The 27,325-nt window shown below is 47.3% G+C and overlaps 2 protein-coding genes across 2 annotated transcripts in view; one reads left to right on the forward strand and one right to left on the reverse strand.

Moving 5' to 3' along the window:
* LOC119401341 (transport and Golgi organization protein 1) overlaps positions 1-14,116 on the reverse strand; it is a 36,569-nt gene extending 22,453 nt beyond the window's left edge. The window contains exons 1-9 of the mRNA XM_037668060.2: positions 13,835-14,116; positions 13,128-13,255; positions 8,796-8,882; positions 8,681-8,729; positions 5,868-7,855; positions 5,171-5,293; positions 3,288-3,315; positions 964-1,121; positions 218-316 (exon numbers count right to left, since the gene is read on the reverse strand). Of these exons, the coding sequence (XP_037523988.1) occupies positions 218-316; positions 964-1,121; positions 3,288-3,315; positions 5,171-5,293; positions 5,868-7,855; positions 8,681-8,729; positions 8,796-8,882; positions 13,128-13,255; positions 13,835-13,955 (2,781 nt within the window). The 5' untranslated portion in view covers positions 13,956-14,116. The remainder of the gene's footprint in view (positions 1-217; positions 317-963; positions 1,122-3,287; positions 3,316-5,170; positions 5,294-5,867; positions 7,856-8,680; positions 8,730-8,795; positions 8,883-13,127; positions 13,256-13,834) is intronic.
* Positions 14,117-14,249: 133 nt separating this feature from the next.
* On the forward strand, positions 14,250-25,881 carry LOC119401342 (NADH-ubiquinone oxidoreductase 75 kDa subunit, mitochondrial). The gene is made up of 6 exons (XM_037668063.2): positions 14,250-14,963; positions 15,417-15,734; positions 16,607-17,077; positions 20,591-20,896; positions 23,922-24,077; positions 25,540-25,881. Exons 1-6 carry the CDS (start codon positions 14,307-14,309, stop codon positions 25,837-25,839), a joined length of 2,208 nt encoding a protein of 735 aa, XP_037523991.1. The 5' UTR covers positions 14,250-14,306; the 3' UTR covers positions 25,840-25,881.
* Positions 25,882-27,325: the final 1,444 nt, after the last annotated feature.

Genomic DNA, 27,325 nt, shown 5'->3' on the forward strand with positions numbered 1-27,325 from the left:
CCACAAGCACAAAGAATACGCAAATCCCCATACTACCCATTACTTCCATGGTGGCTGAATGATCGTAGCACCACAGTTCCCTCTAGTAAACGTTGTAGGGAACCTATGGTCAACAGTATACAATAACTGTCAAATGCACGATTTTTCTCTCCTGCACAAGCCCCCCCAACGCTTCCAAATGTAAGAAGAAAAAAGTGCAGTGTGCTCGCGAACTCACCGTCTTTTGAGCCACGGCCAGCGCAACCTGGTTCGCCTCCAGCTTCTGAGTTTGCTCAGACAGGCGAGTGCGAAGCTTGCGCAACTCTTCTTCTTGGTTCTGTAAAAACCAAAGCAGTGGGTAGCGTGATTGCTCAAGCGGTAATGTACATGCGGCCTGCACGCACAAATCTGTGCAGCACAAGCATACGATCCATTGGGAGCAATCTCCCATAGCCAGTAAACCACGAACCTCTGGAGCAAGGCTGAACACAACCGGGGGGTAAGGCCATTTAACGTAAAATAAGTTATCAGAACAGGAAAGAATGTTAAATACGGGAACAGCCCTGTCTTTGCTCCAGGTCTTGTTCTCAGTAGCAAAGCAGATCAGAAGGCAATATACAATCACTGAAGCCATGTCCAACTTCATAACGCTGATAAAAAATTATGTTTGTGCAACACGTTTTGTAGCAACTTTGACATTACAAATTCCTGCTGCTGCAATACTGTGTCATACAAATTATTTTGAAGGCCACAATTTAGATGCACTGCTATTCCATTGTTTGTCGGCCCACAAAGTGTAGCGTGCTGCATGACCCGCATGTGATAGAGATAAATTTTGCTTCGAGTTGAATTTAGAGTGTTAAAAGCGTGCCCAGTAATGATCAGACCCCCCAAAACATGAACTGCCGTAAATTTACCATGGCTGTGGCCTGCATTGCCTTACTCAAGCCGAGATGTGCGAGCCACGAGGCCTGGCTGCCTCACCTGGACTTCCTCGCGGAGTGTGTCCAGCTCACGCTCGTGTTGAGACAGGGTGCGACCTCCGCGATCTGCCTGTGCCTTGGCCTGCACCAGCTGCTCTGACAGCACCTGCCGCTCCGTCTCCAGGGTGAAAAGCCGCTGCTCCAGCATGGACATGTTGCCTGCGTAATCCAGAGTCCGTCTGTCTCTTGATTCCACACACTCAACTGTAGCCTTACAGACTCGTAAAGAATTACTGTTAGAGGGAACTTCACCGCAAATGTGTAGGGAAGCTGCAAGTACAACAAATCAGCCAGCATCAGAATGATGGGCAAAACTTGGTATGCACTGTAGAGAAGCTAGACTATCTCCTCAGGTTTTCCCTCATTGCTAAATAAATAGAAATTACTTGATGAAAACATACACTTTGTGCCTAAAATCACACTACTGCAAATATTTTTGTGTGTCACACATTCTCTGGGCACGTGAGGTTAGAAAAAATGTAGTGTCCCCAGATGAAGAACTATGGGCCATCCAGCAAGCTCGTGAGGTGGCGAGGAGACATTTTCCCGATACTTCCTCGGGGGCACCCTAGGCCCAGGCCACGAATTGGCTGGTTTTCCATGACGTTGTTACCACCTAAAATGATTTTCTTTGCCATATCAAAGTTGTGGACATTTCTGTTCTCGCTGTATGTATTTATTTTTTCTTTCATCTCGCCACAAGTATGTGTAATGAATATTTTCTGGTGTTGCTGCCCGTTGTTCACCGAGACATGGAACGAGTCACACTGCCACTATGCAGCTTTATCCCGCCATCCTCACCCCAGTGTATTTGTGTGGCAAAACAAATCCATTTCATTCCATCTTGTGCAACCCGAGATTGCTTTCGCTGTGTGGTTCTCACGCGTCCTGTAATCTGGCTTCTCCCAATGGCACAAGACGTATCGCAATAGACCCTTTTCATAATGCACTCTTTCTCTCTGTTTCTTCCCTTTCTTTCTCACTTTGTCACTTCCACTCTCTTTCTTCGTTTCTCTCCATTTCTCTTTTTCTTTCTCTTTCTGCAAGTGTGCTTCCCTGTGCTGCACATTTGCCCAACTAATGGCAGCACCTGTCGTCCTCCAATTGGAGAGGAGGTCCTAGTTAAAGGTGCTGGGGATTGTCTATTATGAGTGTTCATATCAAGACAGCTGAGCATACGTTTTCCGCGTCATAGGGCAAGCAAACTGCGCTTGAACATGCTGTTTGCAGTAAGTGACCATCCGCCAATAGTTGGTCTAACTGCATCACAGGAAAGCTAGCTTTACAATTATGCTAAAAGGGTCAATCGACGCAGTTCGACATAGTGGTGCGAGAGATGGCGCAAGTGCTCCTGTTCCAGTGCTACTTGAAGGCATAGTTACTTGGGCGGAAGAGCAGCTTGTTTTCATCCCTGTGACTCGGGATTAACATCAAGCATGCTGGATTGGCAGGACTGTCTCGTACCGCCCTTCCTGAGACCACCCAGGAACGACACAACTGTCGGTTTCTTGCAGGGACAAACATTAATCGCTCGACATCTTAGCATGGCAAGTCCGAATCTGCCTTTTACATTTTCCTGTGCTGCCCTCTGCCGTTTTGGTAGGGGTCGGGACCTGTATTGTTGTTTACTCACATGTTGTCACATGCAAGGAAGAAAACAACAAGCGCAAGGAGGAAACCGGGACCGGCGGACGGCTGATCCGCCGCTGGCTTGCACCCCCAGCTACGTTTCAGTGGTTGGCCCGTATCACTGGGGGCCAATAACCTACGACATGCCACTTTGAGGTTCTCACTATATTGCCAGCATCAGTACTGCCAGGAATAGAGTCAACAGTGGTGTGCCAAAGAAAGGCAACATGTCAACGATGCAGTCGTTAGCGGCGGCGCAGAGGCGGTGGCAATTCAGCTGGGGGTGCAACCCAGCGACGAAATGGCCATCCGCCAGTCCGGTTTCCTTCTCGCGCTCATCGTTCTCTTCCTTGCGCGTGCAAACAAGTGAGGAAACAACACTGCGTGGCTGGGAGAACCAGTATTGCCAGAACGAAAGCCTCCGAGATGAAGCGACGTTTCGAGACTTTTTGGCTAGGAGAAGAGCGCATGCGCTGTGGCATCGTGAAAGGGCTGGATTCCTCGATTATGTTACATGTTGGATCGGTGTGCTGCATCGATTGTGTACAGCTGTCTTTACTGTATAGAAGGTGCAATAAATGTTTTGTTAGTTTGTACTACGGTGTACTACGTACTTTGTTTCTTTAGTGCAACAGACCACACAGCAACTTGTTACTGACATGCAGTATGTTTACATAATTGCATCAGCTTCCTTACCTGCAAGCGACGATGCTTTTCGACGATGCTGAAAAAGAAAATAGATCGAAAGTTGTGAACGGCTCAGCAGCATCAACAGTATTCAAACTTTAACTGGTAAGAGCTGTGCAAATCATTCAATTGCCACATTTTAATGCATCCTGCTGCAGCAATGACAAAATTCATGAATTCTGAACCATGGGGAATCTGATGAGGCTGGTTCACTCAGAAAAATTATGTGGGCCACACATGAAAGCTGGTGCTATTTGGCAATGGTACTTTTTTTATGTGTGCCATTTCAATGCAGTTAGTGCCAGGATTAGCAAATTACGAGAATGGAAGGTATAATCTGCATCCCATTTCAGAGTCCAAACGCAAAAAAATTTACTTATAGCAACGATAAGCTAAAATTAATTGGTAGCTAAGTAACACGCAGATTAATTATTGAGTTAATTTATCCAAAGAATCAATAGGCATTAGAACTAGTATTGCAGAGTAATACAATAAAAATAAGCAGTGTTAAAAAGGATGTGGCCTGGTGCTTGTCCTCGCCATTTTTTTTCTGTGTGTCCGGAACTTTGATACCTGAATTATGAGCATGTAACTACACAGGCACACAAGAAGACGGGGATACTGTGTAGTTACGCGCTTGTAATTTAAGTATCATGAATGACCAACTCGCACAATCAGCCATTCCAAACTCTGCTGACCCATCGCATGCATCCTTCTCTCCTCATCTGCAGTTGCACCTTCACTTGATTACCCACGGTTGCATTACTGATGTGAAGTCATATAACAAGGAATGTTGTTGAAAATAACATTTTGATGAGATAACATTTGATCAGGGCAGCAACAGCTGTCCTTAGCAGCACTTTTACGCACGCCCAGTTCTTCAATATGGGAGCAAAAGAATGATTACCACATTTACACGATTGTTGGTTGACCTATTTTATCGAAAGTTGAATTCCAAAGGTGAGGAATCGATTTACAGTAGAAAATAAAACTAGTGCTGCCAGTAATGGCCAGAAAAATGAGAATCAGGCATGCTGTGGCATGGTTACAACATTACGTTTGCGTTTCGGCTCTGCTTGTAGCATATAATTATTGCGCGCTTGATTTGAAGAAAAGGTTTTTTTTCCCCCATTATTACAATGTCGTCATTCTCCGGCAGGAGTGCCGCTGCTGGCTGGAAGTGTGGCTCTTCCATCAACGATCGACACTCCCGTAACAGCTGTGCATGGCATTTTTGAACTGTCGATTGTTGATGTAAACAAATTTCCATTATGGAATGCGCTTGCACTTTCTTGTTTCGTTTTCCTGATGCACAGTTTTTGGGAGGTCAACCTACAATCGTGTAAATACAGTGGCTTGTGAACAGAGAAGGGCAACTGAAACCTGGGTCCCTCCAAAAAAAGATTTTTGAGAAGTCCGACTTTAGTTACTCTTAATGACTTCTTGGGCAAGTTGGTGCGACTTTGTAAACACGACTGTTTCAGGTGGTGAAACGACAGACGCAGAGAGAAACGCACATACATGCAGATCCTGTTTTCTCTCAGCGCATGTAATTTCAGCACCCAAAAAGTCATGTTTACTTACCTTCTCTTGATGGCTCATACTTCAATTGCCTTTCTCTGCGTACAAGCTTATTATCCTCTTTCTTGAATGTGGAGGTGGGTGAGCTAGGCTAGTGAGCACTGCTAAGGAGAGCAGTTGCAACCCTAACAAATATACAAGCCAATCGTCATGTCTCCAGCGACATTCCTTGCTCAGCAACTTCTCATCACTTGAAGACTCCAATTTCCCCTGAACTTCTGTCCTGCCTTGATTTCTACTGTGTTAGGCAGTATTCCACCAAACACAACAGTCCACTGCAAGTAGCTCTAAAAGAGAGTCACAATGCTCACCAGATAGGCAGCGTGAAGGGTGATTGCCATGCTGGCAGCTAGCAGGCCGCAACAGGCTAGCAGCAGTGTCACCGGGGACGGCAACAGACGCCGGTCCAGTGCTGCTCGCAAAGGCTCGGGCAACTGAAACACAGCACACAACCAAGCACAAAATGTTAGCAAGGTTGTGCATACAGCCTGCACATAAGGCACATTAAATAGTTCTCTTTCTCGGTCTAGTTGAAATAACATAATGGTAGTTAATTAATTGAACAGGGTTTTAAGTGCCGAAACCCCCATACAATTATTAGGTACGCTATAGTGAGGGACACCGGCTTAGTTTTCACTACCCCGGGTTCTTTACTGTGCACTTAGATCTAAGTACAGAAGTGTTTTTGTATTTTGCTGCCATCGTGGCCAGAAATCAAACCTCCATCCTCAAGCTTAGCTGCCTGGTACCTTAGGTGCTAACCTACCCCGACAGGTATGCATTCTAGTGGCTCACAATGAAAATATCTTGCTAACAGCATAGGTGATTGTTTTACTTCCCTTAACATGTTCAGAATTGCTTCCGCTAGTTCATTATTATGTCATACATATGTTTCTATGTTTACTGAAGCATGTTATTTAGGAACAAACTTTGTATTTGTGATATAAATCATTTTACATTATCACACTCCGGACCACCATGACAATTCAGTCACATATTGAGACTCACCAGAGCCAGCATCTGCCAGAAGTACTCGTCCATCACACCCCAGTCCATGGCACCACCACTCGGCTGCTCTTGGCTCGGCTCCGTCTTGGCTTGCTCTGGTGAAGCGGCCAGGCCATCTGCCGGCAGCAAGGAGGGAGAGACGAGAGCCTCAGCGGTGGGTTCCGGAGGTGCAACCTCTGCTTGAGAAGTCACGGTGGATTCCAGATCCACCCGATCACTAGGTTCTGGAGAAGGCGCTACTGAGGACATCAGGGAAGCCGCACTTTCTGCAGAAGACTCCTCAGGCTGTGGAGCCGATGAAGTCTCCTTGGACAGTGGAGCCAATAGAGTTTCCTGGGACTGGGGAGCCAATGGAGTTTCCTCGGACTGGGAAGCCAATAGAGTTTCCTCGGACTGGGGAGCCAACAGAGTTTCCTCGGACTGGGGAGCCAATGGAGTCATGATAAAGCGGTCTTCGGAGGTAGCAATGTCGGCACGATGCTGTTCCAGCGACGGTGTAGTCAGGATGGATTCCGAAGGTTTGACATAAGAGCTTTCCACTGTGCCTTCATAAGAAACGGGCAACGCTGTTGTTCCAATGCTACTATCAACGAGTGATGACTGCAACTGTGAGACAAGGGGCTCGGCGAGTGAGGAACCTTGCATCTGCTGTTCCTGGGATGACACGGGCGATTCCGACACTGCGGGTTCAGCAGCTGAGCTTGAACTCAGACTAGCCTTTACAGGCTGTGGTGCTGAAACTGACGAAATAGGGGTTTCATCGGATTCAGAGGAGAATACAGCTGAGGGACCATCCAGGGAGGAAGACGTCTCCGTCGTGTGTAGTTCAACCGGTGGCACAGTTGCGTCTGACAAACTAAGTTTTTCAGTAGTGCTTTCAATGGGTTCTATTTCTTGAGAGGGGGATGATGCAAAAGTAGAGGGAGAAGACTGCTCAGACAGTAGCAACGAGGAGACAGCTACATCTTCGGATGCAGCTGGCTTCAAGTGCAGCTGGTCTGACAGTGCATCAATTGAGCTCGGGGTCGGGGCAGGTTCTTCAACAGCATTTGTACCAAGCTCAGTTTCTACGGGCAGGGAAGTTGCAGTCGACAACGAAGAAGGCTGCTCGAGTGACTGTGATGAATAAACGTCTGGCGAAGATGTCGGCAGGCTGGACAGGTGAGATTCAGTTGAAGACCCATCCAAGGCAGTTACTACTGAAGGTTTATCAACTAAGCTGGCAGTTGAATCCGTTTCCAAAGGCAGCGAAGGTTCAGCTTCGCTGGATGATGCTGATGACTGTGAAGGAAGCACTGTCGAGGAAAGAAGTTGATTGGCGGTAGCCAAGTCGGGTTGCTGAGGTGGCAATGATGGAGTGGCCAGGTCGGACAATGCAACTGTATCTGAAGAACTTGCATCGAGGTCTGTCGCGGAAGGTTCCAAGGACGAAGTTGCTCCTGTAGTTTCCATGTTGCTCTCTTTCACGTGGTCCTCTTCTGAAGGTGTCTCATCCTCCTCGTCAACTTCGCCAGGAATTGGCTTTTCTTCCGTAACATCTCGCTCATCTTCGCCTTCCTCCTCAACCGACACTTCGACACCTTCGTCTTTCGCCGTCTCCAAAGAGGCGCTCAATGGCTGCTCATTAGAGGCTGCCTTTTCTTTCCCAACATCTGCATCGTCACCTTGCGTATGGTTCAAACCTGAAAGTTCCGTGCTGCTCACTGTCACAGTCTCTTCTGAACCTTTACCGCTGTACACTTCAGATGACAAATCAAGCTTTATATCAGTCGTAAACGAGGGCGACCAGGTGTCGAGCGAAGACGTTGGCGAATCATCCGCACTGCTCTCCAGCTGAGTCACTGCGTCAACCTCTTCAATCAGCTCGCTGGCATCCTCATCGTCGCATATGGAACCGCTCATAACAGTGCCGTATATCCGGCACCTCTTCACGATCGCCGGACTCGGCGTCGCCTCAGTGGGCACGGGCTCTGTGAGTAGTACTGTGGCTGCAAGCAAAAGTATTCTCAGCAACACTGAAAACATTGCAACAGCTGAAGCTTCGGCACGTTGGTAAGGATCCATTAAGAAGGTATCGACAGTGCATACCAGATTGGGCAAACAGTGCTGACGAGGGAAAGGATATCAAAACAGGAAAAGCTAAGCACATGGCTGGCACACCAGTCGCACAAATCAAACATAGAATCACATTTGACCCAGGGCTCAGCAATGTAATCAAATTCTTTATCCAATGGCGCTCTGTGCCCTTACTTGTCCTGTCCTGTTTCCCAATCTTACGTGTGCTGCTTGTATGTGCATCTTGTATGAGTAGGCTCTCCTGTTAGTAAGTGACCTAGATACACATGTTCCTGTAGAAATTCTAGGGCCTGGTTGCCAACCCCGAATTCTCATTTTTTCATCAGACCTCCTAACATTTACCTGTCTTCTGCATATTTATATTTAACACTTTTTCAATTACGGTTTTCAATTATAATTTTGTACTTCGTCACCATTACTGCTGATGAGCATGAAGTCATCTGAAAACCATAAGCTGCTGCGATGTGCTCCATTAATTCTTCTTATTACTTCTTCCCAATCTAGTCATCTAAACACTTCTAAACGTGCAGATAAGTAATCGTAGGGTAATTAAAGTGGCACCCGCAATAGCACTAGCAATGGTCACCATCTCACCGTTCCTATTCTACGTAGGGCTCAATCGCAGTAATGTGTGCCTAAATAACAGTGGGATAAGACAACATGTTCCAGAAAAAATATGTGCCTGCTAGATTAGGATTTGAAAGAGTGACTAACAAAATAAAGACGGTAGAGGTTACCTTGGGTTGCTTCCTCCGAAACAGTCTTCGAAGGTTGGATGGACACAACCTAAAAAATTAAACGAAATCCCTGTTAGCAACTATCCAACTTTACCATGCCATGCAGTCTCCTTACCTCAACTTCAACAAGCTGATCTTTAGTGACAAACATCCTTTCAATCTTGATAACGTTTTCAGGGGCGTAGCCACGCTTCTCCCCGACCTGTAAATATTACATCTAGAGTGAGATGCTGACACTTATATGTTGCAGCAGGCAAAATCAGAGTTCCTCAGTCACACCAGTTGCGAAACTGCGTGATGAAACTAGGACATGCGTGTGGACCAATTTGCAGAGGACAGCAAAATGATGCGCCACCTGGGAATGATGAGAGAAAACATACACATCGCTGCAGTCTTTGCAGCCATTGTGCAAGTTGTCGTGGAAAGAATTAGGCAGAGTACGTTCAAGAGAAATCGAAGATACCTGTGAACGCAATATTATCTGCTAGAAGTAAACTGCAAACATAAACTAACCACTTGGTTCATAAAGCATGCGGCCTTCTACAATGCAAACCACAAGAGGATGTCATTTATTAGTTGTTTTCTTTCACCTACAGGTGGCGCTACAATCAGCAGCCCTCCGAAATTTGGCCACTGGGGTGTCCAGATTTTGATACATGGTCCCTGTGGATAGTTTCGCAACTCGAATGACTGAAAACCTCTGAGCAAAAGTAATGAGGAACAAGATTGACAATGATGATGATAAAGGTACAGCACGTGATAGGCATGTTTGCCAACAGCCTAAAGTTGAGAAACAAACTTTGTAATAAAATGTTCAAGTAAGCTTTATACAGCCTGGCAAGTATAGGCCCATCCTGTTTGCCAGCGTTCTGAAAACTTGTCCAGGCAGTGTTGCACCTTGCCGTTCATTTCAGAAGGCCCACAAAAAAACTGATGCCAAGTTACCTCAACTTTCCGCACCACCGAGACTGTCAATGCCAACATCATTCAGCGACGAAGCTAACAAAGCAAACAGCAATTTCAGTCACAGCAGTAGATGATGCTACAGGAAATAGGACCTTGCTGCTGACAGAATTTGTGTCATTACTCGAAAAAACTGGCAGTCATGGTATGTGAGAAAAGCCAGTGTTTGTATGTGGCACTTAAGGGTGTCTAGAGGCAGTTGGTAAAGGCATCTTGAATTCAGAGTAGTTTCCTACAGCTTCACGATACTGAAGTGTATGAATTCTTCGAATAAAAAGATGAGGACGCCGACCACAAGAGAATCAAAATATATTGAAAAGTATCTTCTAATGCCCTCGCCGAACACGCTCAAGTCTCATATGATGAAACAGACTGGGGTAAGGCACGTATCGTTGCTACCGAGAAGGACCTTACTTCCAGATTGTATCTGGAATCCCTGACAATACAAACAAGAAAAAGCACGCTCAACTGCGCGGACAGTAATCTGCCCCCCGCATACCCAAGACGTTTAGGTCACGTGCTATTTATAAAAGCTTCCTTCCTTCGCTTTTATTGTGAACAAGGCTCTCGTTCTGGGTGCCAAAACGTCAATACATATTGATTCTCTTGTGGTCGGTGTCCTTGTCTTTTTATTCGATGATTGTTCCCGACCAAATAGGTGTCCGTCGAAGCCTTGAATTCATTTTATATGAATTCTTCATATGGTTATGCTTACGGTTATGCATATGGTTATGCTTTTACAGCGAAAGCTGTTATGAGATCATTTCAGCGGCCGTTTTTGGCGCTGTAGTTGTCCGCCGCCGCCGCCGGTGTCCGTAACCATTATCGCTGGAAATAAGAAAAAAAAAGAAAAAAATTTAAGGATGGAACGAGGTTCGAACCTGGGCCCTCTGCGTGGGAGCCCAGTATTCAACCTCTGAGCCATGCCGGTGCTTGAAACTGCTTTGCAAAAAGACCCTATACAGGCTTCATGTCGGGAAGGAACCACATTAAAGGGGTACTGACAAAATTTCGCGGCCAAGATAGCCTGCTGGATCGATTCCCGTGTACGTGCGTGTACCATCTGCAAAATATCGGCAGCGAATAAAGCTTGGAAGGTATTCTATATGAATTTTGAAGTTTGCGAGCGCGATCCAGCATTATAGGCCGCGCCTAGTGCATTGACACCCTCGGAGGTGACCCGAGGTGACCCCCCTACTTCCCCTACGTAACCGTTGCAGCCGGTACAAGTTACGATGACGTCGTAGCCGCCATTTTTGTTTTGACGCGCTTCCCGACGAATCGCTCCTCGCCAGCGGGTCAAACATGAAGTGATTCGCCACGTCGAAAATTCATTCGATCCCCGCCGCAGGAAAATCGTCGCCATCAGACGACGATGAGCCCGACGACGACAGACCGCGCAGAAATGCGTCACTGTTCTGTGTGCTCATGTGACCGAGCGTTTCACTCGCTAGGTGGTGATAGCTGCACCCGGCGGCTTGCCGTTTTTGGAGCTCTGTCAAACCGAAACTGAGGCTGTGTCGGTAATGAGGAGCTTGTAATTATTTATCTGTCGTGCGCTGCAGCAAACGATGTGCCGTGTTATGACTAACAGGCCCCCAGCAACACATTGCAGCAAAAAAACGCGGGGCGAAAATTTTTGTGTCAGGACTCCTTTAACATATGCAATATAGCGTGGTAAAAGAGTAAAATAAGCACCAAGCGTCGCACAACGTGAATTCTGTAACCAGGCGTCACACAATGCGAATTACGCAACGAGAAGGTTGTTGAATGCTTCCAACCCATTACAAAGGGCTCCGCCATAATTCTTCATCGTCATCAGGTACAGCATCAACAAAGTGCGCATAATGCCTTACATGCGTTTAGCAGCTACCACGGCTCTCCGTAGAATGACGAAAAATGGCACAGTGCCTGCTGCCCTACTTTTCAAAAATTACAATGATTTATAGCATAGTGGGTTCCCCGCAAGTGCACTTGTATTGGTTGCCAAGGAAGCCCATAAGCGCATGATCCATTTCCTCGGGGTCTCAGTAAAGTTCATCACCCCCCCCTCTCTCTCTCCCACGTCAACGTATGTTATACAGCATGGCAGGAGAGGGAAATAGCGAGCGGGCGTCACCCAATGCAAATTACATAACTGGTGGGTCGTTTAAAGCTTCCAACCCATTACACTGAGCCATAATTCTCCATCGTCACCAGTCGTCGCGTCAACAAAGTGCACATAATGCCTTACAGACGTGTAGCTGGTGCCTCGCTCCTCCGCAGAATGACGAATAATGGCTTAGTAGGTAATTCCCAACTTCACAAAAATTGTGATTTATGGCGTAGTGAGTACCAGTCTACGTGTATTAGTAGCCCCAAGGGAGCTTACAACGGGCTCTAGAAATGCCGCTCTTCCAGCTTTCACTGTGACTGTGCTGCGGTTTCAGCGCAGGCCTGGCGTTTTTGTAAATAAATTTTTCTCGGGTTAATCCATATTGCTCAGGTGTAGCTGCATGCAATGCGTCCATTTTATCATTTAGCAGCACTTTTTCCTGATGTACCCGCATGTTTGTGTTATACGTTTCCTGGCTACTACGTTTCTTTTTTCTTGATCCCATGAGAAACATATTAGAGGGGTTGTACAATATTTGTTTATGTCCTCTATTGTAACTGTGGACGACGGCTGACAGGTGCACAAGCGTAAAGGTTTTCACCTTTTTGCTCTGCGTGGCATGCCACCAGTTTTCTCATTTTTGTGCAAATATTATTATAACCAGTAAACCATTTCAGTGCTCAGTGTTGCTGTGAACTAGCATAATTTGAGACAGGCAACAGTATCGAACAGCCTCCGTTAATTCTTCATCTATAGATGGCAATGACATGGTCTACAGTTTATAGGTGGCTTGCACTGACATCAATGCCATGTTGTAGTACCAGCACAGTAGGAACATGCAGGCACGTAGCCAGAATTTTTTTTCGGGGGGGGCCCAAGGCTTAATTATTCGAAAGAAAGTCTTTTCATGGCAAAAAGAAAAAAAATTGCCCGGGAACATAAAAGGCTGGACGAATTTCGGGGGGGGCCCGGGCCCCCCCCCTTGCCTACGTGCCTGGGAACATGGCTCCATAAAGTTACGTGAATGTTATCAGACATCACATTCACTATCGGCTGTTATTCTGGCACGGAAGCCAACAATGTTCTGGCTGCATCTTCACGACGCTAAAGCATGTTAGCCACAGCAATGAATATGCTGCGTTAACATCGATGTAGCTGCTGAGTTGTTGTACCAGTACGTTCTGAAGCTGTGTTCACAACATCACGTGCAAGCTATCAATACATTCATGAATATGGCACAGCTTGTAGTCTGAAAACTCAGTACACTGCATGAAATTGGCACTCCCCATGCAAGCCTGCGTGTAATAGTGGCCTTTATAATGAAGCTTGGTGGTAGGCTAAGAAATGCCGTACTATAGTCCAGTTTATGGAGGTGAGAGCAGCAAATACCTCAATGTGCAGGACATCACTTTTCTCTGTCCTGCCGAAGACTGTGACCTTTTCATTCTTGCCAAATCTGATGTAACCGTCCTTGATGGGAGCATAGGCCTGTAACGTGATTCCTTCGCCTAGTTTCCCTGCAATAAAAAAACACAGAACGATTCTGCTGTTTATGAAGGCAAGTTTCACGGTGCCGACCACGGTTCGCAAATGTATAAGGAGGCGTTACAAGGACAGCGTCGTCAATACACTTCAACTTCGAAACTGTAGCGCAAACGATAGTTTGGTTCGGTCATGTCAATTAAAAAGATCCGCTGTACTTGCCGTGAACGGCCAGCGGGTTTCGACTAAGAAAATTACGTAATCTAGAGCGAGCGAGTTAAAAACGGTGCGACACGGGCGCCCTTATTTCAGCACCGTTACGGCGAGCCAAGAAATCAGCGTATGGGGCAATTGTTCGGAGATGAGAACATTCCCAGAGATATCAGTACAGCGACCCATTAAAATTTGTCACGCTTCGAAGATCGACACGCGACACTGACTGCGTGTATTCCTCGGTTACTGGCCCGACATTAGATAAGCTCAACGGTCCGGTAAAGACGAAAGTGCACAACAGAAACAACGGCAATATGTTTTCGCGTGACACAAGCCGTCAGCACTTTAGAAACCACCGCATAAAAGACGACTGGTTTCGCACCAGCTGGCTGGTACCTTACCTTGACACCCTTTGTCGACACATAAGATGCGTGTCGGTAGACTTGAAGCTCTAACGAAGTTACTCTCACATAGAAAAACTAGGAAGAGCACGGCGCAAGGAAAACCGCTTGCGAGCGCCATGCTCAAAGTTGTAGTACACGTCAGGAGGAGCGGAGGCTAGCAGCAGGGGCAGCAGCGCCGTCGACAGTACGAACTGACGGCACGGTGCGGAGCCAAATGAGATCGACGCTTTCGAGTTGACGAGCTAGCCGAGAAACACGACGGCAACATAGGCTTTCGGTAGGGTCATCAGCCGCCACATTTACACTATTTGTACGCGAATAATGGGGCTCCGGCTTGCTGCTGCCGCAGAATCGGCGGACCATGCCAACCGTGCCAGCCGCGATAACACAGGGGGCGCTGACGTCAATGTGACCTCCATGCCTCCATCATCTTCTCAGGTCGGCCGGTGAGCCGAAAGGCCCTATAAACATGTTTCGTGTACCGCTAAACCAGGGGCTCAGGGCCTCTTTCAGGCCCCTGGTGCAAGGTGCGCTTCCCCTGCGCACTGCCGCATGCCTACAGCAACAGAAACAGCAGGTGAAGCCCGAGAAAATCGAGGTTTTCATTGACGACCAACCCGTGCTAGTCGATCCCGGTACGACCGTGCTTCAAGCTGCCGCGATGGTCGGGGTCGAAATCCCGCGTTTCTGCTACCACGAGCGGCTCTCCGTGGCCGGAAACTGCCGTATGTGCCTCGTGGAAGTGGAGAAATCCCCAAAGCCCGTGGCCGCGTGCGCCATGCCCGTGATGAAGGGCTGGCGAGTGCGCACCGACTCGCCCATGGCGCGCAAGGCACGCGAGGGAGTTATGGAGTTCTTGTTGATGAACCACCCGCTGGACTGCCCCATCTGTGATCAGGGGGGCGAGTGCGACCTGCAGGACCAGTCCATGGCTTTCGGCAGCGACCGGAGCCGCTTCACCGACGTGCAATATTCGGGAAAGCGCGCCGTCGAGGACAAGGACGTGGGACCACTGGTCAAGACCATCATGACCCGCTGCATCCAGTGCACCCGTTGCATACGCTTCGCGAGCGAGGTGGCTGGAGTCGACGACCTTGGCACTACGGGCCGTGGCAACGACATGCAGGTGCCTTGCATTACCATCCTGTCTTCAGCATGAGGCTGCGTATGCGGTCATCGAGATGCGCAAACGGCGTTTCTTTCGTTTTTTCAAACGCATCTTTCTGTCGGAACAGCCACCGCAGCCTTCTGTACTTGTTTCATGTCATCATGCATCAAATGCTATATGCAAAAGCGCGTGCTTTTAGTACATTTTTCTTTTCACCAGATAAATATGTGCAAAAGCCTCTGTCAGGTGTTAGCATTCCCACAAGTGAACTTGCCTCTGTTGACTTGTTTATGTATACAGATGGGCTTGTGGACGCCCTGGCTAACGTGTGATTGTAAAGACACTAATGGGGGCAGTACTTAGTGAAACATGGATGCTGCACAACGTGCACAGCATGCAACACTTCCAAAATGTGCATTGCAGATGTCACACTTGAGTTGCCCTTGGCACTGAAGCTGTTCTGTTATCCAGGTGGGCACCTATGTGGAGAAGATGTTAATGTCGGAACTGTCGGGCAATGTGATTGACCTGTGTCCCGTGGGGGCCCTGACGTCAAAGCCTTACTCTTTCGTGGCCCGACCGTGGGAGACGCGCAAGGTGGAGAGCATCGACGTCCTCGATGGCTTGGGCAGCAACATCGTGCTCAGCACTCGCACGGGTGACTTGCTTCGGGTGCTTCCGCGGGGTAACGACGACATCAACGAGGAGTGGATCTCGGACAAGACGCGCTTTGCCTGCGATGGCCTCCGCCGCCAGCGCCTCACGACGCCAATGCTGCGAGACCAGCAGGTAGGACTGGTCGTTGCAGCATAGGCCCAACCACCTAAAGCAATAAAGCTCAACTTATGCTTGCCTTAGCGTCCCTGAGCATGTCACTACGTGGCATTGTAGTAGAGCAACAACCTGAGGCCGCCAAAACCAAAATTGCCGGCCCATTCTGTACAATAAAGTCTTCTCAACACTTCGTGTCTAGGAAGAAGGGAATTTGTCCATTTAATATACCTAAGCAACAGTTGCAACAGGTTCACTAAAGCACATGCGCTTCCTTTTTTCAAGAGTTCAAAGGTCTGTACCAGAACAGTACCTGTATAGGCATACTTCTTTCGAAATGGATATTGTCCGTTTGCCTTATGAAAAATTTTTCTGAGCAGTACTGTAATGCACTTTTGAGGAACAGTTTGTTTTTCACTGTTCAAAATACCTGGAAATTTAGTTTAGTGAGGTCTGCCTGAATGTTACGTTGCTGCAAATTGATGTGGAATGATGGAAACTTCATTTATGAAGGGGATTTGGCCTCAGGATTCGAAAAAACATATCGATACTGATCTGCAGACTGAATAAAATCTGGACACCAGTTCTCAAGTATAGAGGGGGGTTTTTTTCACTGCTAAGCTTTAGCACATGGTGACCGCATGGGATGCCTGGCGAAAAAAGAATGCTTGAGACTGGTCATGGGGCTGTGTAGCTCATGAACATACTTATATGAAAAAATTTTTAAATGAGGGATGAAGACTGTAATGTGTGGGCCGGCTGGCTAGCAAAAGGTCCGCGGGCCGCGCGTTGAGACCCCCAATCTGCACTATATGAAATTAGGCTTCTCATGTGGTCTAAAGCGTTGTTGTATTTGGCCGTTAGCTGACAGTGTCAAACACATGGCACAGGGAGTGCTGCAGCCATGCGGCTGGCCAGAGGCCCTGTCGGCAATTGGCAGCCGTCTATCGTCTGCGGCTAAGGCTGCGTCTCCAGATGGCACGGGTGGTATCGTGGCTGTTGCGGGGGCCCTGGCGGATGCGGAAGGCCTGTTGGCGCTCAAGGACCTGCTCAACACGCTGGGCTCAGAAGTACTCTGCACAGAAGAGCGTTTCCCAGGATCGGTGGACATGCGCTCCGACTACCTGTTCGGTGCAGGCCTGGCCGCCGTCGACGAGGCGGACTTGGTGCTGCTCCTGGGTGCCAACCCGCGATGGGAGGCGACTACGCTAAATGCACGCATCCGTAAGAATTGGATTCACAACGAGCTTCAGGTGGCTTCCGTCGGCCCACCTATCGACTTCACCTACGAATATGAGCAGCTGGGTGACAGCCCTGCCACCCTGCAAGCCCTAGCGTCGGGGTCGCATCCGTTTTGCAAGGTGAGCACTACTGGGTAGGTACTCAGGCCACTTCTCGTCTTTGCCTGAGAGAAAACTTTGTCTTCAATAAGATTGCAACTTGGGCGAGTTGGTATCGATTCTTACTTCAAGTTCTTCGCCTTTCAGTGCGGTTATTTTGTTGTGGTGCACTGTACCACTGAAGTATGAACACTTCATCTTGTTTGCTTCGTATGCAAAGGAACAGCTCATTAGACTACTAGGCTACCACCAATACTGGGTGTGGAGAAATTGTCTGGAATTTCATTGGTGGTACAGCAGAGAAGGATATGATATTCATTTATTTACTTATTTTTACATACTGCAGCCTCCTTGGGGCTATTGCAGGAGTGGGGATCTTACTAAGTGCAGGCAAAAAGTCATGGTACAGCAATTCACGAACACCTCCTGGTAAAGAATTGCAGTGTTCAATTGTTGAGTGATAAAAACTGTATTTGAACATGTTAGTTCTAGTTTGAAATGTTAAAAGATTAAGTTTGCGAGAGCTACGAGTACGGGAAGCATCAGCAAACTTAGCACATTTGTCTAAACAATTAGTAGATCATATGTCTGCTATTGCAACTCAGAGAACTCTAATTGTAGTGGACCTTTTCTGCATCCCTCTATGTCCCAACTTTCCTGCCCAGCTCCTGAAATTCCCAGAAACCTTCACGCATGTGTCTACTTTTCGCACTTATAATGAAAAGCAATAAGTGAACCTTGTCTCGTCTTGGCTGCTTTGAGCTCTCAACATTGCTGCTGCCTTGCCCATGAAAGGTGGGCAAGGCAGCAGCAGCTGGGTGTCAAACACCACCAAGTCACAGAAGTAGCCTACTTTTTGGTATATTTCATGCAAAAGAAAACAGAAATATTGACAGCAGGCTGCTATTTGTCACCCCAGCAGGTATTACTCCGAGAGCTATGCCTAATTTATTGCATTGTAGTATGTGGGCGAAAGTTTCTTGGAGTCAGCACAGCCAGCAAAACAATGAGTGGCAATGCAGGCGTTGTAATTATTTTGAAGATAAAGCAATCAATGACTTGGGCATGCAGTTTTCCGCGAAGCTTTTGGCCTCGATTATATCACGCGCAAGTTTGCTGCTGCTGCTTGTAACAATGATGCATTTTTTAATAGACACAGGTAAAACTCGATTTAATGGAGTGTTGGCTGCGCTCAAATTATTTGGTTAAATCTGGAAGTTCATAAAACAGAGAAAAAGGTTTTATGGTCCTTCAAAATTTAAAATTGTAACGTAGCGGTACTCGAAAGCTACCGTGGCATTGAATTTGCTGGTAACTTGTGCCTGTGCGTGTGAAAAGTAAGTGAGGGCGGCCCAGTCGTGCAATTGCATAGACCTGGTCAGCTTGGTCGCAATAAACCAAGGATCATGAAACCAAGGATTATGCTTTAGCACGACAGTGTTAGCGCACACAACCAAAGAAAAACCTGTCTGTGTCAAAATTAGAAATAAATCGCCGCATTTTTTACTCATATATTTCTGGAAAAATCTCGTTAAAATGGGTTTTGTGCCATGATACTTTCATTATTCGAGTTGATAACATTGAACCCTATGGGTACCTGCTGGGGAATGGAAACTTCTTCGTTATATCGGGAAATTCGTAAAATCGGGTTTCATTAGATCGAGTTTCAACTGTAACAGGGATCTACACCTTGGCCAGAACTGGAAGAAACGCAAGTAACATCATTAAAATCACACTTTCTACAATGCACTTCAAGGGTTAGCAGCATCTAGCAAAATTTGTGAAATGCAAACCACCAGCACTGAATGCATACTAGAACAATGCAGTTGTTTCAGTTCCGACATGGAATATTTGTTTGCAGCGAGTAGAAGAAAATGGGAAGTGAACTACGCGTAGACAGGTGCCTTAGACAACGTAGGTAGTTGGTATTAGAATGTTGAAGATGTGAGGCGAGCTCTTGTTTGGTGGCCACCATCTGCCCCCTTTACTCTAGCTATTGTGGTCTCCCACGCTTGGCACTGTGCTTCCAGAGTTGAGAGATTAGCCCTTTGTCCATTGTGTGGTGCAAACATTGTGTCATGGCTCACGCTGCAGGGGCTTGCGCGAGTTTCTTTAAAACAGCAAAGCTTAGAGGAGGGTAGTGGTGACTGAAGGTTATTCAAAGGGCTTTTGTGCGTGCCACGATGCAATGTCTCCAGAAATGCTGTGCCTGGCTCCATCTGCTTAACAAAATGCAAAGCCGGAGAAAGCGCACAAAAGAGGGGAAACATACACGTGTTGGCTTCCGATAAGCTTTGTATTTTTTCAAAACAACAGATATACAGTCAAACATGGATATACAGTACGGTTGCTAGTTGGAAAGCATTACCAGTAGTGAAGAATAGCAGTTGTTTTTAAACAGTTGTTGCCAATTATTCTTGTTAAAAGTAGGCCTGTGTAAATATTTGAGTGCTTAAAATATTTGTACGAATATTACAGTATTCATCTTCGCTTCAACACGGATTTCTAATTCTAGTTCTAATTCTTGAAAATATGGAGTTAGTTGGGTCTTGATAAAAGCACTCGATCTTCTTTGTAATATGTGATATATTCAATTTGAATCATTGGTTTAGAAAATTATTCGACCAATTCACTGTTCGCTTTGAATTTGCCTTGAACCTCAAGTTTGCTATTCGCCCATTCCTAGTTAAGAAACGTAAGAAATGTATCTTGTAATTAAACGTAAGAAATGTATTTTGTTGAAATTTTGCATTGGAAAAATGTACCTACATTTGCAATGCCTTTTGCCACAATATTAGACATCAGAGAACCTGGACCATGAATTTAATGTCAGCAGAGTTGGCTGACCAATGACATACTGTTCATGAATGGGAAGCTTTGTGAATTGAGCCCATGTCTGCATTCCTGATATGTGTGCATTCCTTATACGTATGTGGATCCGTTCTAACATGATACCATCAATTCAAGTGCTCCTCTTTTAGTCCTTATATTTACCTTACGTCGGCTTATGAACTTAAGTTTAACGCTTTCTGTCCTTAGTTCATTCTCACAGACTGATGGGTGGGGCTGTAGCCTTTTAATTGGGCAGCGCTTCACGCCACCTAGCCATAACTCATAATGAAGTACTAACTCTGTATAGTGAAAGACTAAATTTCACTTCTGCCTCGATTTTGTCCACCCATCAGATAACCTCCTCTTGGTTATTTGGATTTGTTTAAAGTCTATTTTGCCTTCACTGTCCCTAAATCTCTATGCTTTAAAAAATTCAGCCCCATTGCTTCGGACTGTAGGGTGAAGCCCTTTACAGAAAGGCATCGGGTGTTCAGGCGTTTCCTCCTTTCTCTCCACATGCACCACAAAGTGCACCTATCCCTTCATGCTTGGATTGATACGTCTCTGAAATACTTCCTTCCTGGCTTCAAACACCAGAGAGCTGTCCCGAGAGTGGTTGTAGATCTTTTCTTTGGCAATTTCTTGCTTGAAAGTGCTGTACGTTTCAAGTGCTGATTTCGTAAGTATCCCTATTTTCTACAGACCCTCTCGCAGGCCAAGCGCCCCCTGGTGTTGGTGGGCAGCGTGCCGTTGCAGCGTTCCGACGGAGCGGCCATGCTGAAATTGGCCCGTCAGGTGGCCCAGCAGGCGAAGAGCGCCGATGCCGGCTGGCGGGTGCTCAATGTATTACAGCGGACGGCCAGCCAAGGAGCTGCCTTGGACCTGGGTTACCGGCCGGGTCCCGATGCCGTCCGCCAGGCCAAGCCCTCCGTGCTGTATCTGTTCGGCGCCGACGAGGGTGCCGTGACGCGGCAAGACTTGCCTGCAAACTGCTTCGTCATCTATCAGGCATGCCCATCTCCTTGTACATATAGCATGTGCATTTAATGAAATTTCACTTTGACTAGACACAACCAAATGAATCAAACAGACAATTAGGCAAGGAAAAGAATTAAGGACGCTCTTTTTATTGTCTTCAATTGTATTATGCTAATTGTGCCGTAAATTGAAATTAATGGAAGTGGACGAAAAATCACGCTTTTCGTCGATGGGATCTGAACCCGCAAACTTCATATTACACGTCCGATGCTTTACCAATTGAGCTGTGATGGGAGGCCCTTCCCCATCCACTTCATTGGGCATTTCTGTGCATGTAATTTTTGGGGGTGTTAGCCAGCGCTGCTCGTAGCCCCCATAGGGCTCTCGTAATGTAATTTTTCGCCCACTTCAATTCATTTCAATTTATGTCACAATTTGTACGCTACAGTTAAAGACAACAACTGACATCCTCTATGCTTTCCTTGGCGTAATTGTCTGTTCGATTTATTTGGTGTGTTTAACATATAAACGAGCCCCTTGGGAAAAATTCCCCTTCGTTAATACTTTGACGAGAATAACTCTGTCAGTGAAGTAGCCTTGAAGAAGCTGCTGGGATGGCGGTTGTCTAAATCTCTTACAACCAGCACTTCAAGAGCCCCTGTGCGGACAATGTATGCACCTAGTGGTTCGCAGGTATGACTTAAGACCCAGCGTAACGCCTCCAAGATTTGCTAGTGAACTGCCGACAGCCAAAACCTCTGCCCGGCCTGAGAGGTCATACCGAGAAGCTGCACATTCTATTTCATGCGTTGTTTCCAGCAAGCAACAAAGGCACCTTGTTTTTGTTTTTTGTGTGTGTGTGGCTGCTTGGATTAGGTTTGCTGATACAGTCGAACCCACTTATAACGATCCCACATATAACGATCTATCGGTTATAACGACCATATTTGGGTGCACTTACGATTTTCCTATGCTAACCATTGAAGCTGCGTCCACATATAGCGAACATTTTTCAAAGCCTCCTACTTTTACAACGAACACTTCAGACACGGTCACGGCAAAAATAAGGCGCATACGAAGCGAAAGAAAGTTAAAACATTCCTTCTAAAGCGTGACAGGGGCGCGCGCTCGCGTGTGCCCCGCTCCTGTTTACTCGCGACTAAGATATCCCAGATCGGCGAGCACCGCACGCAGATTTCGGACGCTGCGAGCGAGGTCGCTCACTTTCCAGGCGTTTCTTATCAGTGGCAGAATGGCAGTGAGGGAAAAAAAATAGTAGGCAGCATAAAGCCTTGCGGTCAGATTTCGCACGGTAACCTTTCCTGACGCCGTTCTCTGCAGCTACGACCGCCTACGGTGAACCAAACAATGCCTTGGAACGCAAGAAGGCATAAATGCAAGAAGTGATAACCCCGATAACTTTCCATCGCAAAAAGGTTCACTGCGTCCCTAAACTCGTCGAATGTGCCGCAAAAGGTCGTCCATCTTTTCGGTAACGGCAGAGACCGGTCGATCGGTGATTACGACTTCCGCGCGATTGCGGCGATGCCTTCGCGGATAAGCATCAGAAAAGAGCGAAGGCGAGGTGGCAGCCGTCGATGAACGTGCCATTATGACTTACAGCCGACAACCTTATCACAGTCATCTGTAGGTATCTATCTGCTCGGCTGCGCGTGTGGCGTACGCCGTACACTGCGGATTGACGGCGGTACGAGCGCGCGCCATGCTGCCGTTCGCAAGTTCGCCGCCGCCGCGTCGTGCGAGACCGCTTTAAAGTGCGCTTTGTAGGAACGAAAGTAGCTCGCTGTTGTTGAGCGGCGCGGGCACCGAGAAACGTCGATGCACTGACAGCGAGCGTATACTGCGTGTTTGACTAGGTGACAACTCAAGTGCGCCGCGCATCGTCGTGCACGGCCGCGAGAGCATCGCGGAGACGTCGAGTGCGCGTTGCTTGCAAAATGCTTGTTTTCCCCGCGTTGAACGAAGAGACTAGTCGCCACACCTGTGCACGGTCCGGAGTGAAGCAAGCACGAAGAACGTACTACAAACGCGCCCATACGGCATACAGCAAGCGGCCCGGCTGTGAATCCGCAAGCCCAGTAGGCGACGCGCTGCACGCAACTAGCCAGGGATGATCGGCTCCACGACGCGGTACCGCGCTTCGGTGAAATGATGTCAGCTCATCGCAGAGCACGCAGCGGGCGTCACTTCACGACGCGAAAAGGCTTAGCTTGTCACCGAAGGGGTTGTTAGCACTTTAATAAAAGTGCACAAAGGGGGAAAAAAACGGCTTGGCCGCAAAACGCACGTTTTTAAGGGCGAGTCCATATACAACGAACTACTGATATAACGACCACTTTTCGCGACACTTTCGAGTTCGTTATAAACGGGTTCAACTGTACATCCTCATAATCATATCTCATGCCTCATAATCATATGATGGCTTTGGCATGTAAAACCCTGGAAATTATTAGCCACAAAAGATTAGCTGTTTTTGCGCAAGGAAATAACGAGGGATGGGGTCACGGGGAGCAACCCACTGCATTTCACATAAGTGTGAGCCGTGCCTGAATAAGATTTAGATTCTGGGTAGAAGGGGGTTACACCGCGGCTCAAGAATTGTTGTAGGCATTTCATATAAAAGCACGAGGTTCCATGTGTATCAGTGATAATTCATTGTCTCTCTCGCAGGCAGAGAGCAAGTTCATAGATCACAGGTTGTGATTAGGGTGGTGTGCGCTCACTGTGTGCCTAGCTTGCTGCACATGTCTGTGCCTATATATTTCGTTGCACTATTTCTTGCATAAACAGTCGAAAGTTTGCGCTCCCCTTCACCCCTTCCCTTGTGATTTGCTTGCGCAAAAACAGCTATACTTTTCTGGCTTGTACTTGAACATAACAGACTAGTCCAGCAATGTGTACTTCTAAATTATTATCGATAGAACGAAAATGTCCCTCTTGTATGTACTCAACTACTTTAGTGGAAGTTGCTTGGTTGTGTTTTGGCAGAGCTATTAACTTGTTGACCGAAATTTGTCTGGTGTCTCTGGTCCAGGGTCACCACGGTGACCGAGGAGCCGAGTTGGCAGATGCAGTGCTACCCGGTGCAGCCTACACCGAAAAGCAGGCTACCTATGTCAACACAGAAGGGCGCGCCCAGCAAACACTGCCAGCTGTCACACCTCCCGGTTTAGCTCGTGAGGATTGGAAGGTGAGGTCGTGTACTCTGTTTCATGCTTGGTAGTCTACATTGTACGAAGGCTACAGAGACTTCTCTCGCTGCTTGCACATATTATAGTGTGTCCCGCACGAAGCAAAGATATGATAGTTTGCGTCGTGTGATGAAAAGTCATCTTCGTTTCGGCATGTCGCTTTGTCAAGACATACGTTGTTCGACAACTTCTGATCACTCCAAGTCTCTGTCTTCTTCCCTAGGAAGCTTGGGCGAGTTCGCAAGATGTGATAAAATAACTGCACAGTGCTGGAGAATGAGGACATGTGAAAAGATCAGATTTAAGCATTAGCCCCAGAGCTCGTTTTTAAGTTCTCATCTTGCACTACCTTGCCGTGAATGAGAATGTGAGCCCTCCATTGTTTTTAGGCATGGTCACAAGCTAACGTGGGAGATTGTAGAAGCCTTCTTTTAATAAAGAAAACAGGCGAGACGTGTCAGCCAACCTGCTGAGTCTACCAGATAGTGAACCTAAGCTATTGCGAAAATCCGATGTCATACCCCGATAGTCTTCAAGCGTCTGCACAAGCACGCGCACTAACAATGGTTTTCCGTTTCCACTTGTTTTTTTCTAATAAATTCAGTTTAAAGTTAGGACTCATCTTATCTGATCATTTCGTATGTCCTCGTTCTTTGGCGCTGTGCAGTTATCATACCTTAACTTCTATCTTGTTTAGTTTGCATCACGTAATTCCACATAGCGTTAAGCTGTGTGCGTTTGCATCATAGATCTTTAAACCCATCTACCACTGGCAATTAATCATATGTCACATAACAAAGGATAAAGGAGCTTCAATTATACTGCATAATTTGACATAACTATATGTCTGCGAGCTTAGGTTGTACAGTGGACTCTCGATAATTCAAACTTTGTTGCTTCTAACTGAACATTCGCCTTTTTATGTCAATAACAGCCGCAAATAAAGCCGAATGCCTGGCCTACAAAACGGCCAAACTAGCCAAACCACGCGGACCCAAAATCACATGCTGACTGAGGAAGGAAAAAGAAAACCAAGACTTTCTGACCTTGGCCTATCGAGTGTCGAACATGTCTTAAAGTTACTTTCGCCGCAATACATTGGTGTCATGAGGGAAAGCATCATAAGAATGGGAAGGGGCTACAAGCTGTCGTGGGGCACAACACATTTCGTCCCTTATTTATACTCGCGTTCATGTGTTGTATAATAACGAGTACCAGTAAGATCGCTTATGCCTAAAAGCTTTACTGGCAATCATGCAGAGCTGTCTATGATGTTTCTGCGGCACCGGGAAACAATAAAGATCACAACACTAGTTGGTATGTTCTGATAATATAATAAAACTTCTGATAATACAAACTTCTAACAATTAAAAAAAATCCTGGGGTCCCTTCGAGTGTGAATTATCAAGAGACTACTTTATAATATGTGATCTAAGTATTTGGTGTGATCGGATGCTGCAGGTTGTCCGTGCTCTGTCGGAAGTGGTGGGAATGCCTCTGCCCTACGACAGCCTGAGCGAGGTGCGAGGTCGCATGAACGAGGTTGCCCCACACCTGACGTGCTACGGGGAGCGCCAGGAACTGCTCGTTGCCGACGACGACGCTAAGGCCGGCAAGGTCGAGCTGTCTCTTCAGGAACCGATACGACCACAGCTACTGGCGCTGCGCGACTTCTACATGACAGACGTCATCAGCAGGGCGTCGCCCACCATGGCAAAATGCGTGCAGGCTGTCGACCAACAGGCCACCAGGCCCTACTGAACCGCTAGTGTGTGTTTGTACATAGGAGGAGCCCTCGAATTAAAGATTGCCACTGATTCACCTGCCTCCTTTCATTCGCACCACCAATCAACAGAGGTCATGTGACTGACCACAGCTAAATTGGCATTCACATTTGTAAATGCAACCTGCCCATCGCCTTGTCGAAATGTCTTGCGATTGACACCAGCTTATAGTTCTTCAATATAATACACTCATACCTCATTATAACGAAATTGTATCTAACACGAAAGTAACTTCATTATATCCATACATTCGTTATAAATGTATATTGATAACACTGTATCTATTACAGGTCTATTCTTCATATGCTGTGTTATGACTGAGGTTTGAGTGTATGTTGCGACCGGGTTTTTTGGATCAACCTCACCGCTGACTCCAGTTGTCGTGCCGGTGTGTTTGGATCCGTCCCTTCTCGACAGCCATGCTGTTGCTACGAGAGGGCAGCGTCGTACCCGGACTCCGTTTGGTAGCGTAGTCGAGTCTCCGGGTTGAGGAACTGATGCTAGCAAGTTGGGAAAACAATAACAAGTTTACTGGCACTTTTTGAACACTCAATTACATCGTTACAAGGAAAGAGTTCAGTGACGAGCGAATTGGATGAGCCTGTTACCGAGGGCTCAGAGCTCCATTTCTCACTCAGCATCGTCGTTTTAACCCCTCAGTTTGGCTCCTCCCTCTTGATGACCACCAATCACACACACGACACCTCCCACCATGGCACAGTCCATTTCACTGTCGCGGAGGGGTCATGGCACACTTGAAGCGGCAAGAGTCCGGCGGTTGTCGACACGCAGGTGGGGAGAAGCAGAACAGGTTCCTCGTGCTTGCCCATGCAGATCTTTTCCCGACGCAGCGAAAGGGTTGCGGAGACTCCCGTCCAAACATACCCGTCAGGTGGCTTCGGCAGCGTACCAAGCCAAGCCCAGGTGGTCCATTGTCTCCGGCATCGCCGTCCCAGACTTTGAGGCCGAGATTCTGCCCATTGTTGGTCACTCGCCGTCCCAGGAATTTCGTTTCCAGGAAGGATACAGGTGTTCTAGCAGCGTGAGAACACCTCGTCCGCCGATTCTCTTGGTCAGTGCTTCGCCACCGACAGCCGGTCATAACATGTACTAGTTGCAAATTTCTATTCTGAAATCCGGACATACCCGTAGACAAATTTGCTGAGGATATCAAACTGATGTGCCAGCGGGGAGTGGCGATGGAAACACAGTACATTGCCCCGATCGCTGCGGTCCTCGCTGTCATTGCGTGAGTTGGTTTGGCACAGGAACGCTCGAGGGTCACCACGGCCTACAGGAGACAGGGCCTACCTGCCTCTACACTGGAGCATTTCCTCTACCCGTCCCGCCCTCATCTACCAGCGCTCCGGAGCCTGGCGGAGTTCCTGGAGGAGACGGGTATAGCGGCCTACCGCTGAGCGTGGGTCCTTACCCCTGCCCTTGCTGCCGGTTTGATGACTGCC

This window comes from Rhipicephalus sanguineus, chromosome 8, assembly GCF_013339695.2.
Source record: "Rhipicephalus sanguineus isolate Rsan-2018 chromosome 8, BIME_Rsan_1.4, whole genome shotgun sequence".
In the NCBI taxonomy this organism is placed as follows: Eukaryota; Metazoa; Arthropoda; class Arachnida; order Ixodida; family Ixodidae; genus Rhipicephalus; species Rhipicephalus sanguineus.

Coding starts and splice junctions, on each gene's coding strand:
- LOC119401342 (XM_037668063.2), top strand. CDS start 14,307: ATGTTTCGTGTACCGCTAAACCAGGGGCTCAGGGCCTCTTTCAGGCCC. Junction 20,897..23,921: donor ACTGCTTCGTCATCTATCAG/GCATGCCCATCT, acceptor TCTCTGGTCCAG/GGTCACCACGGTGACCGAGG. Junction 24,078..25,539: donor TAGCTCGTGAGGATTGGAAG/GTGAGGTCGTGT, acceptor CGGATGCTGCAG/GTTGTCCGTGCTCTGTCGGA.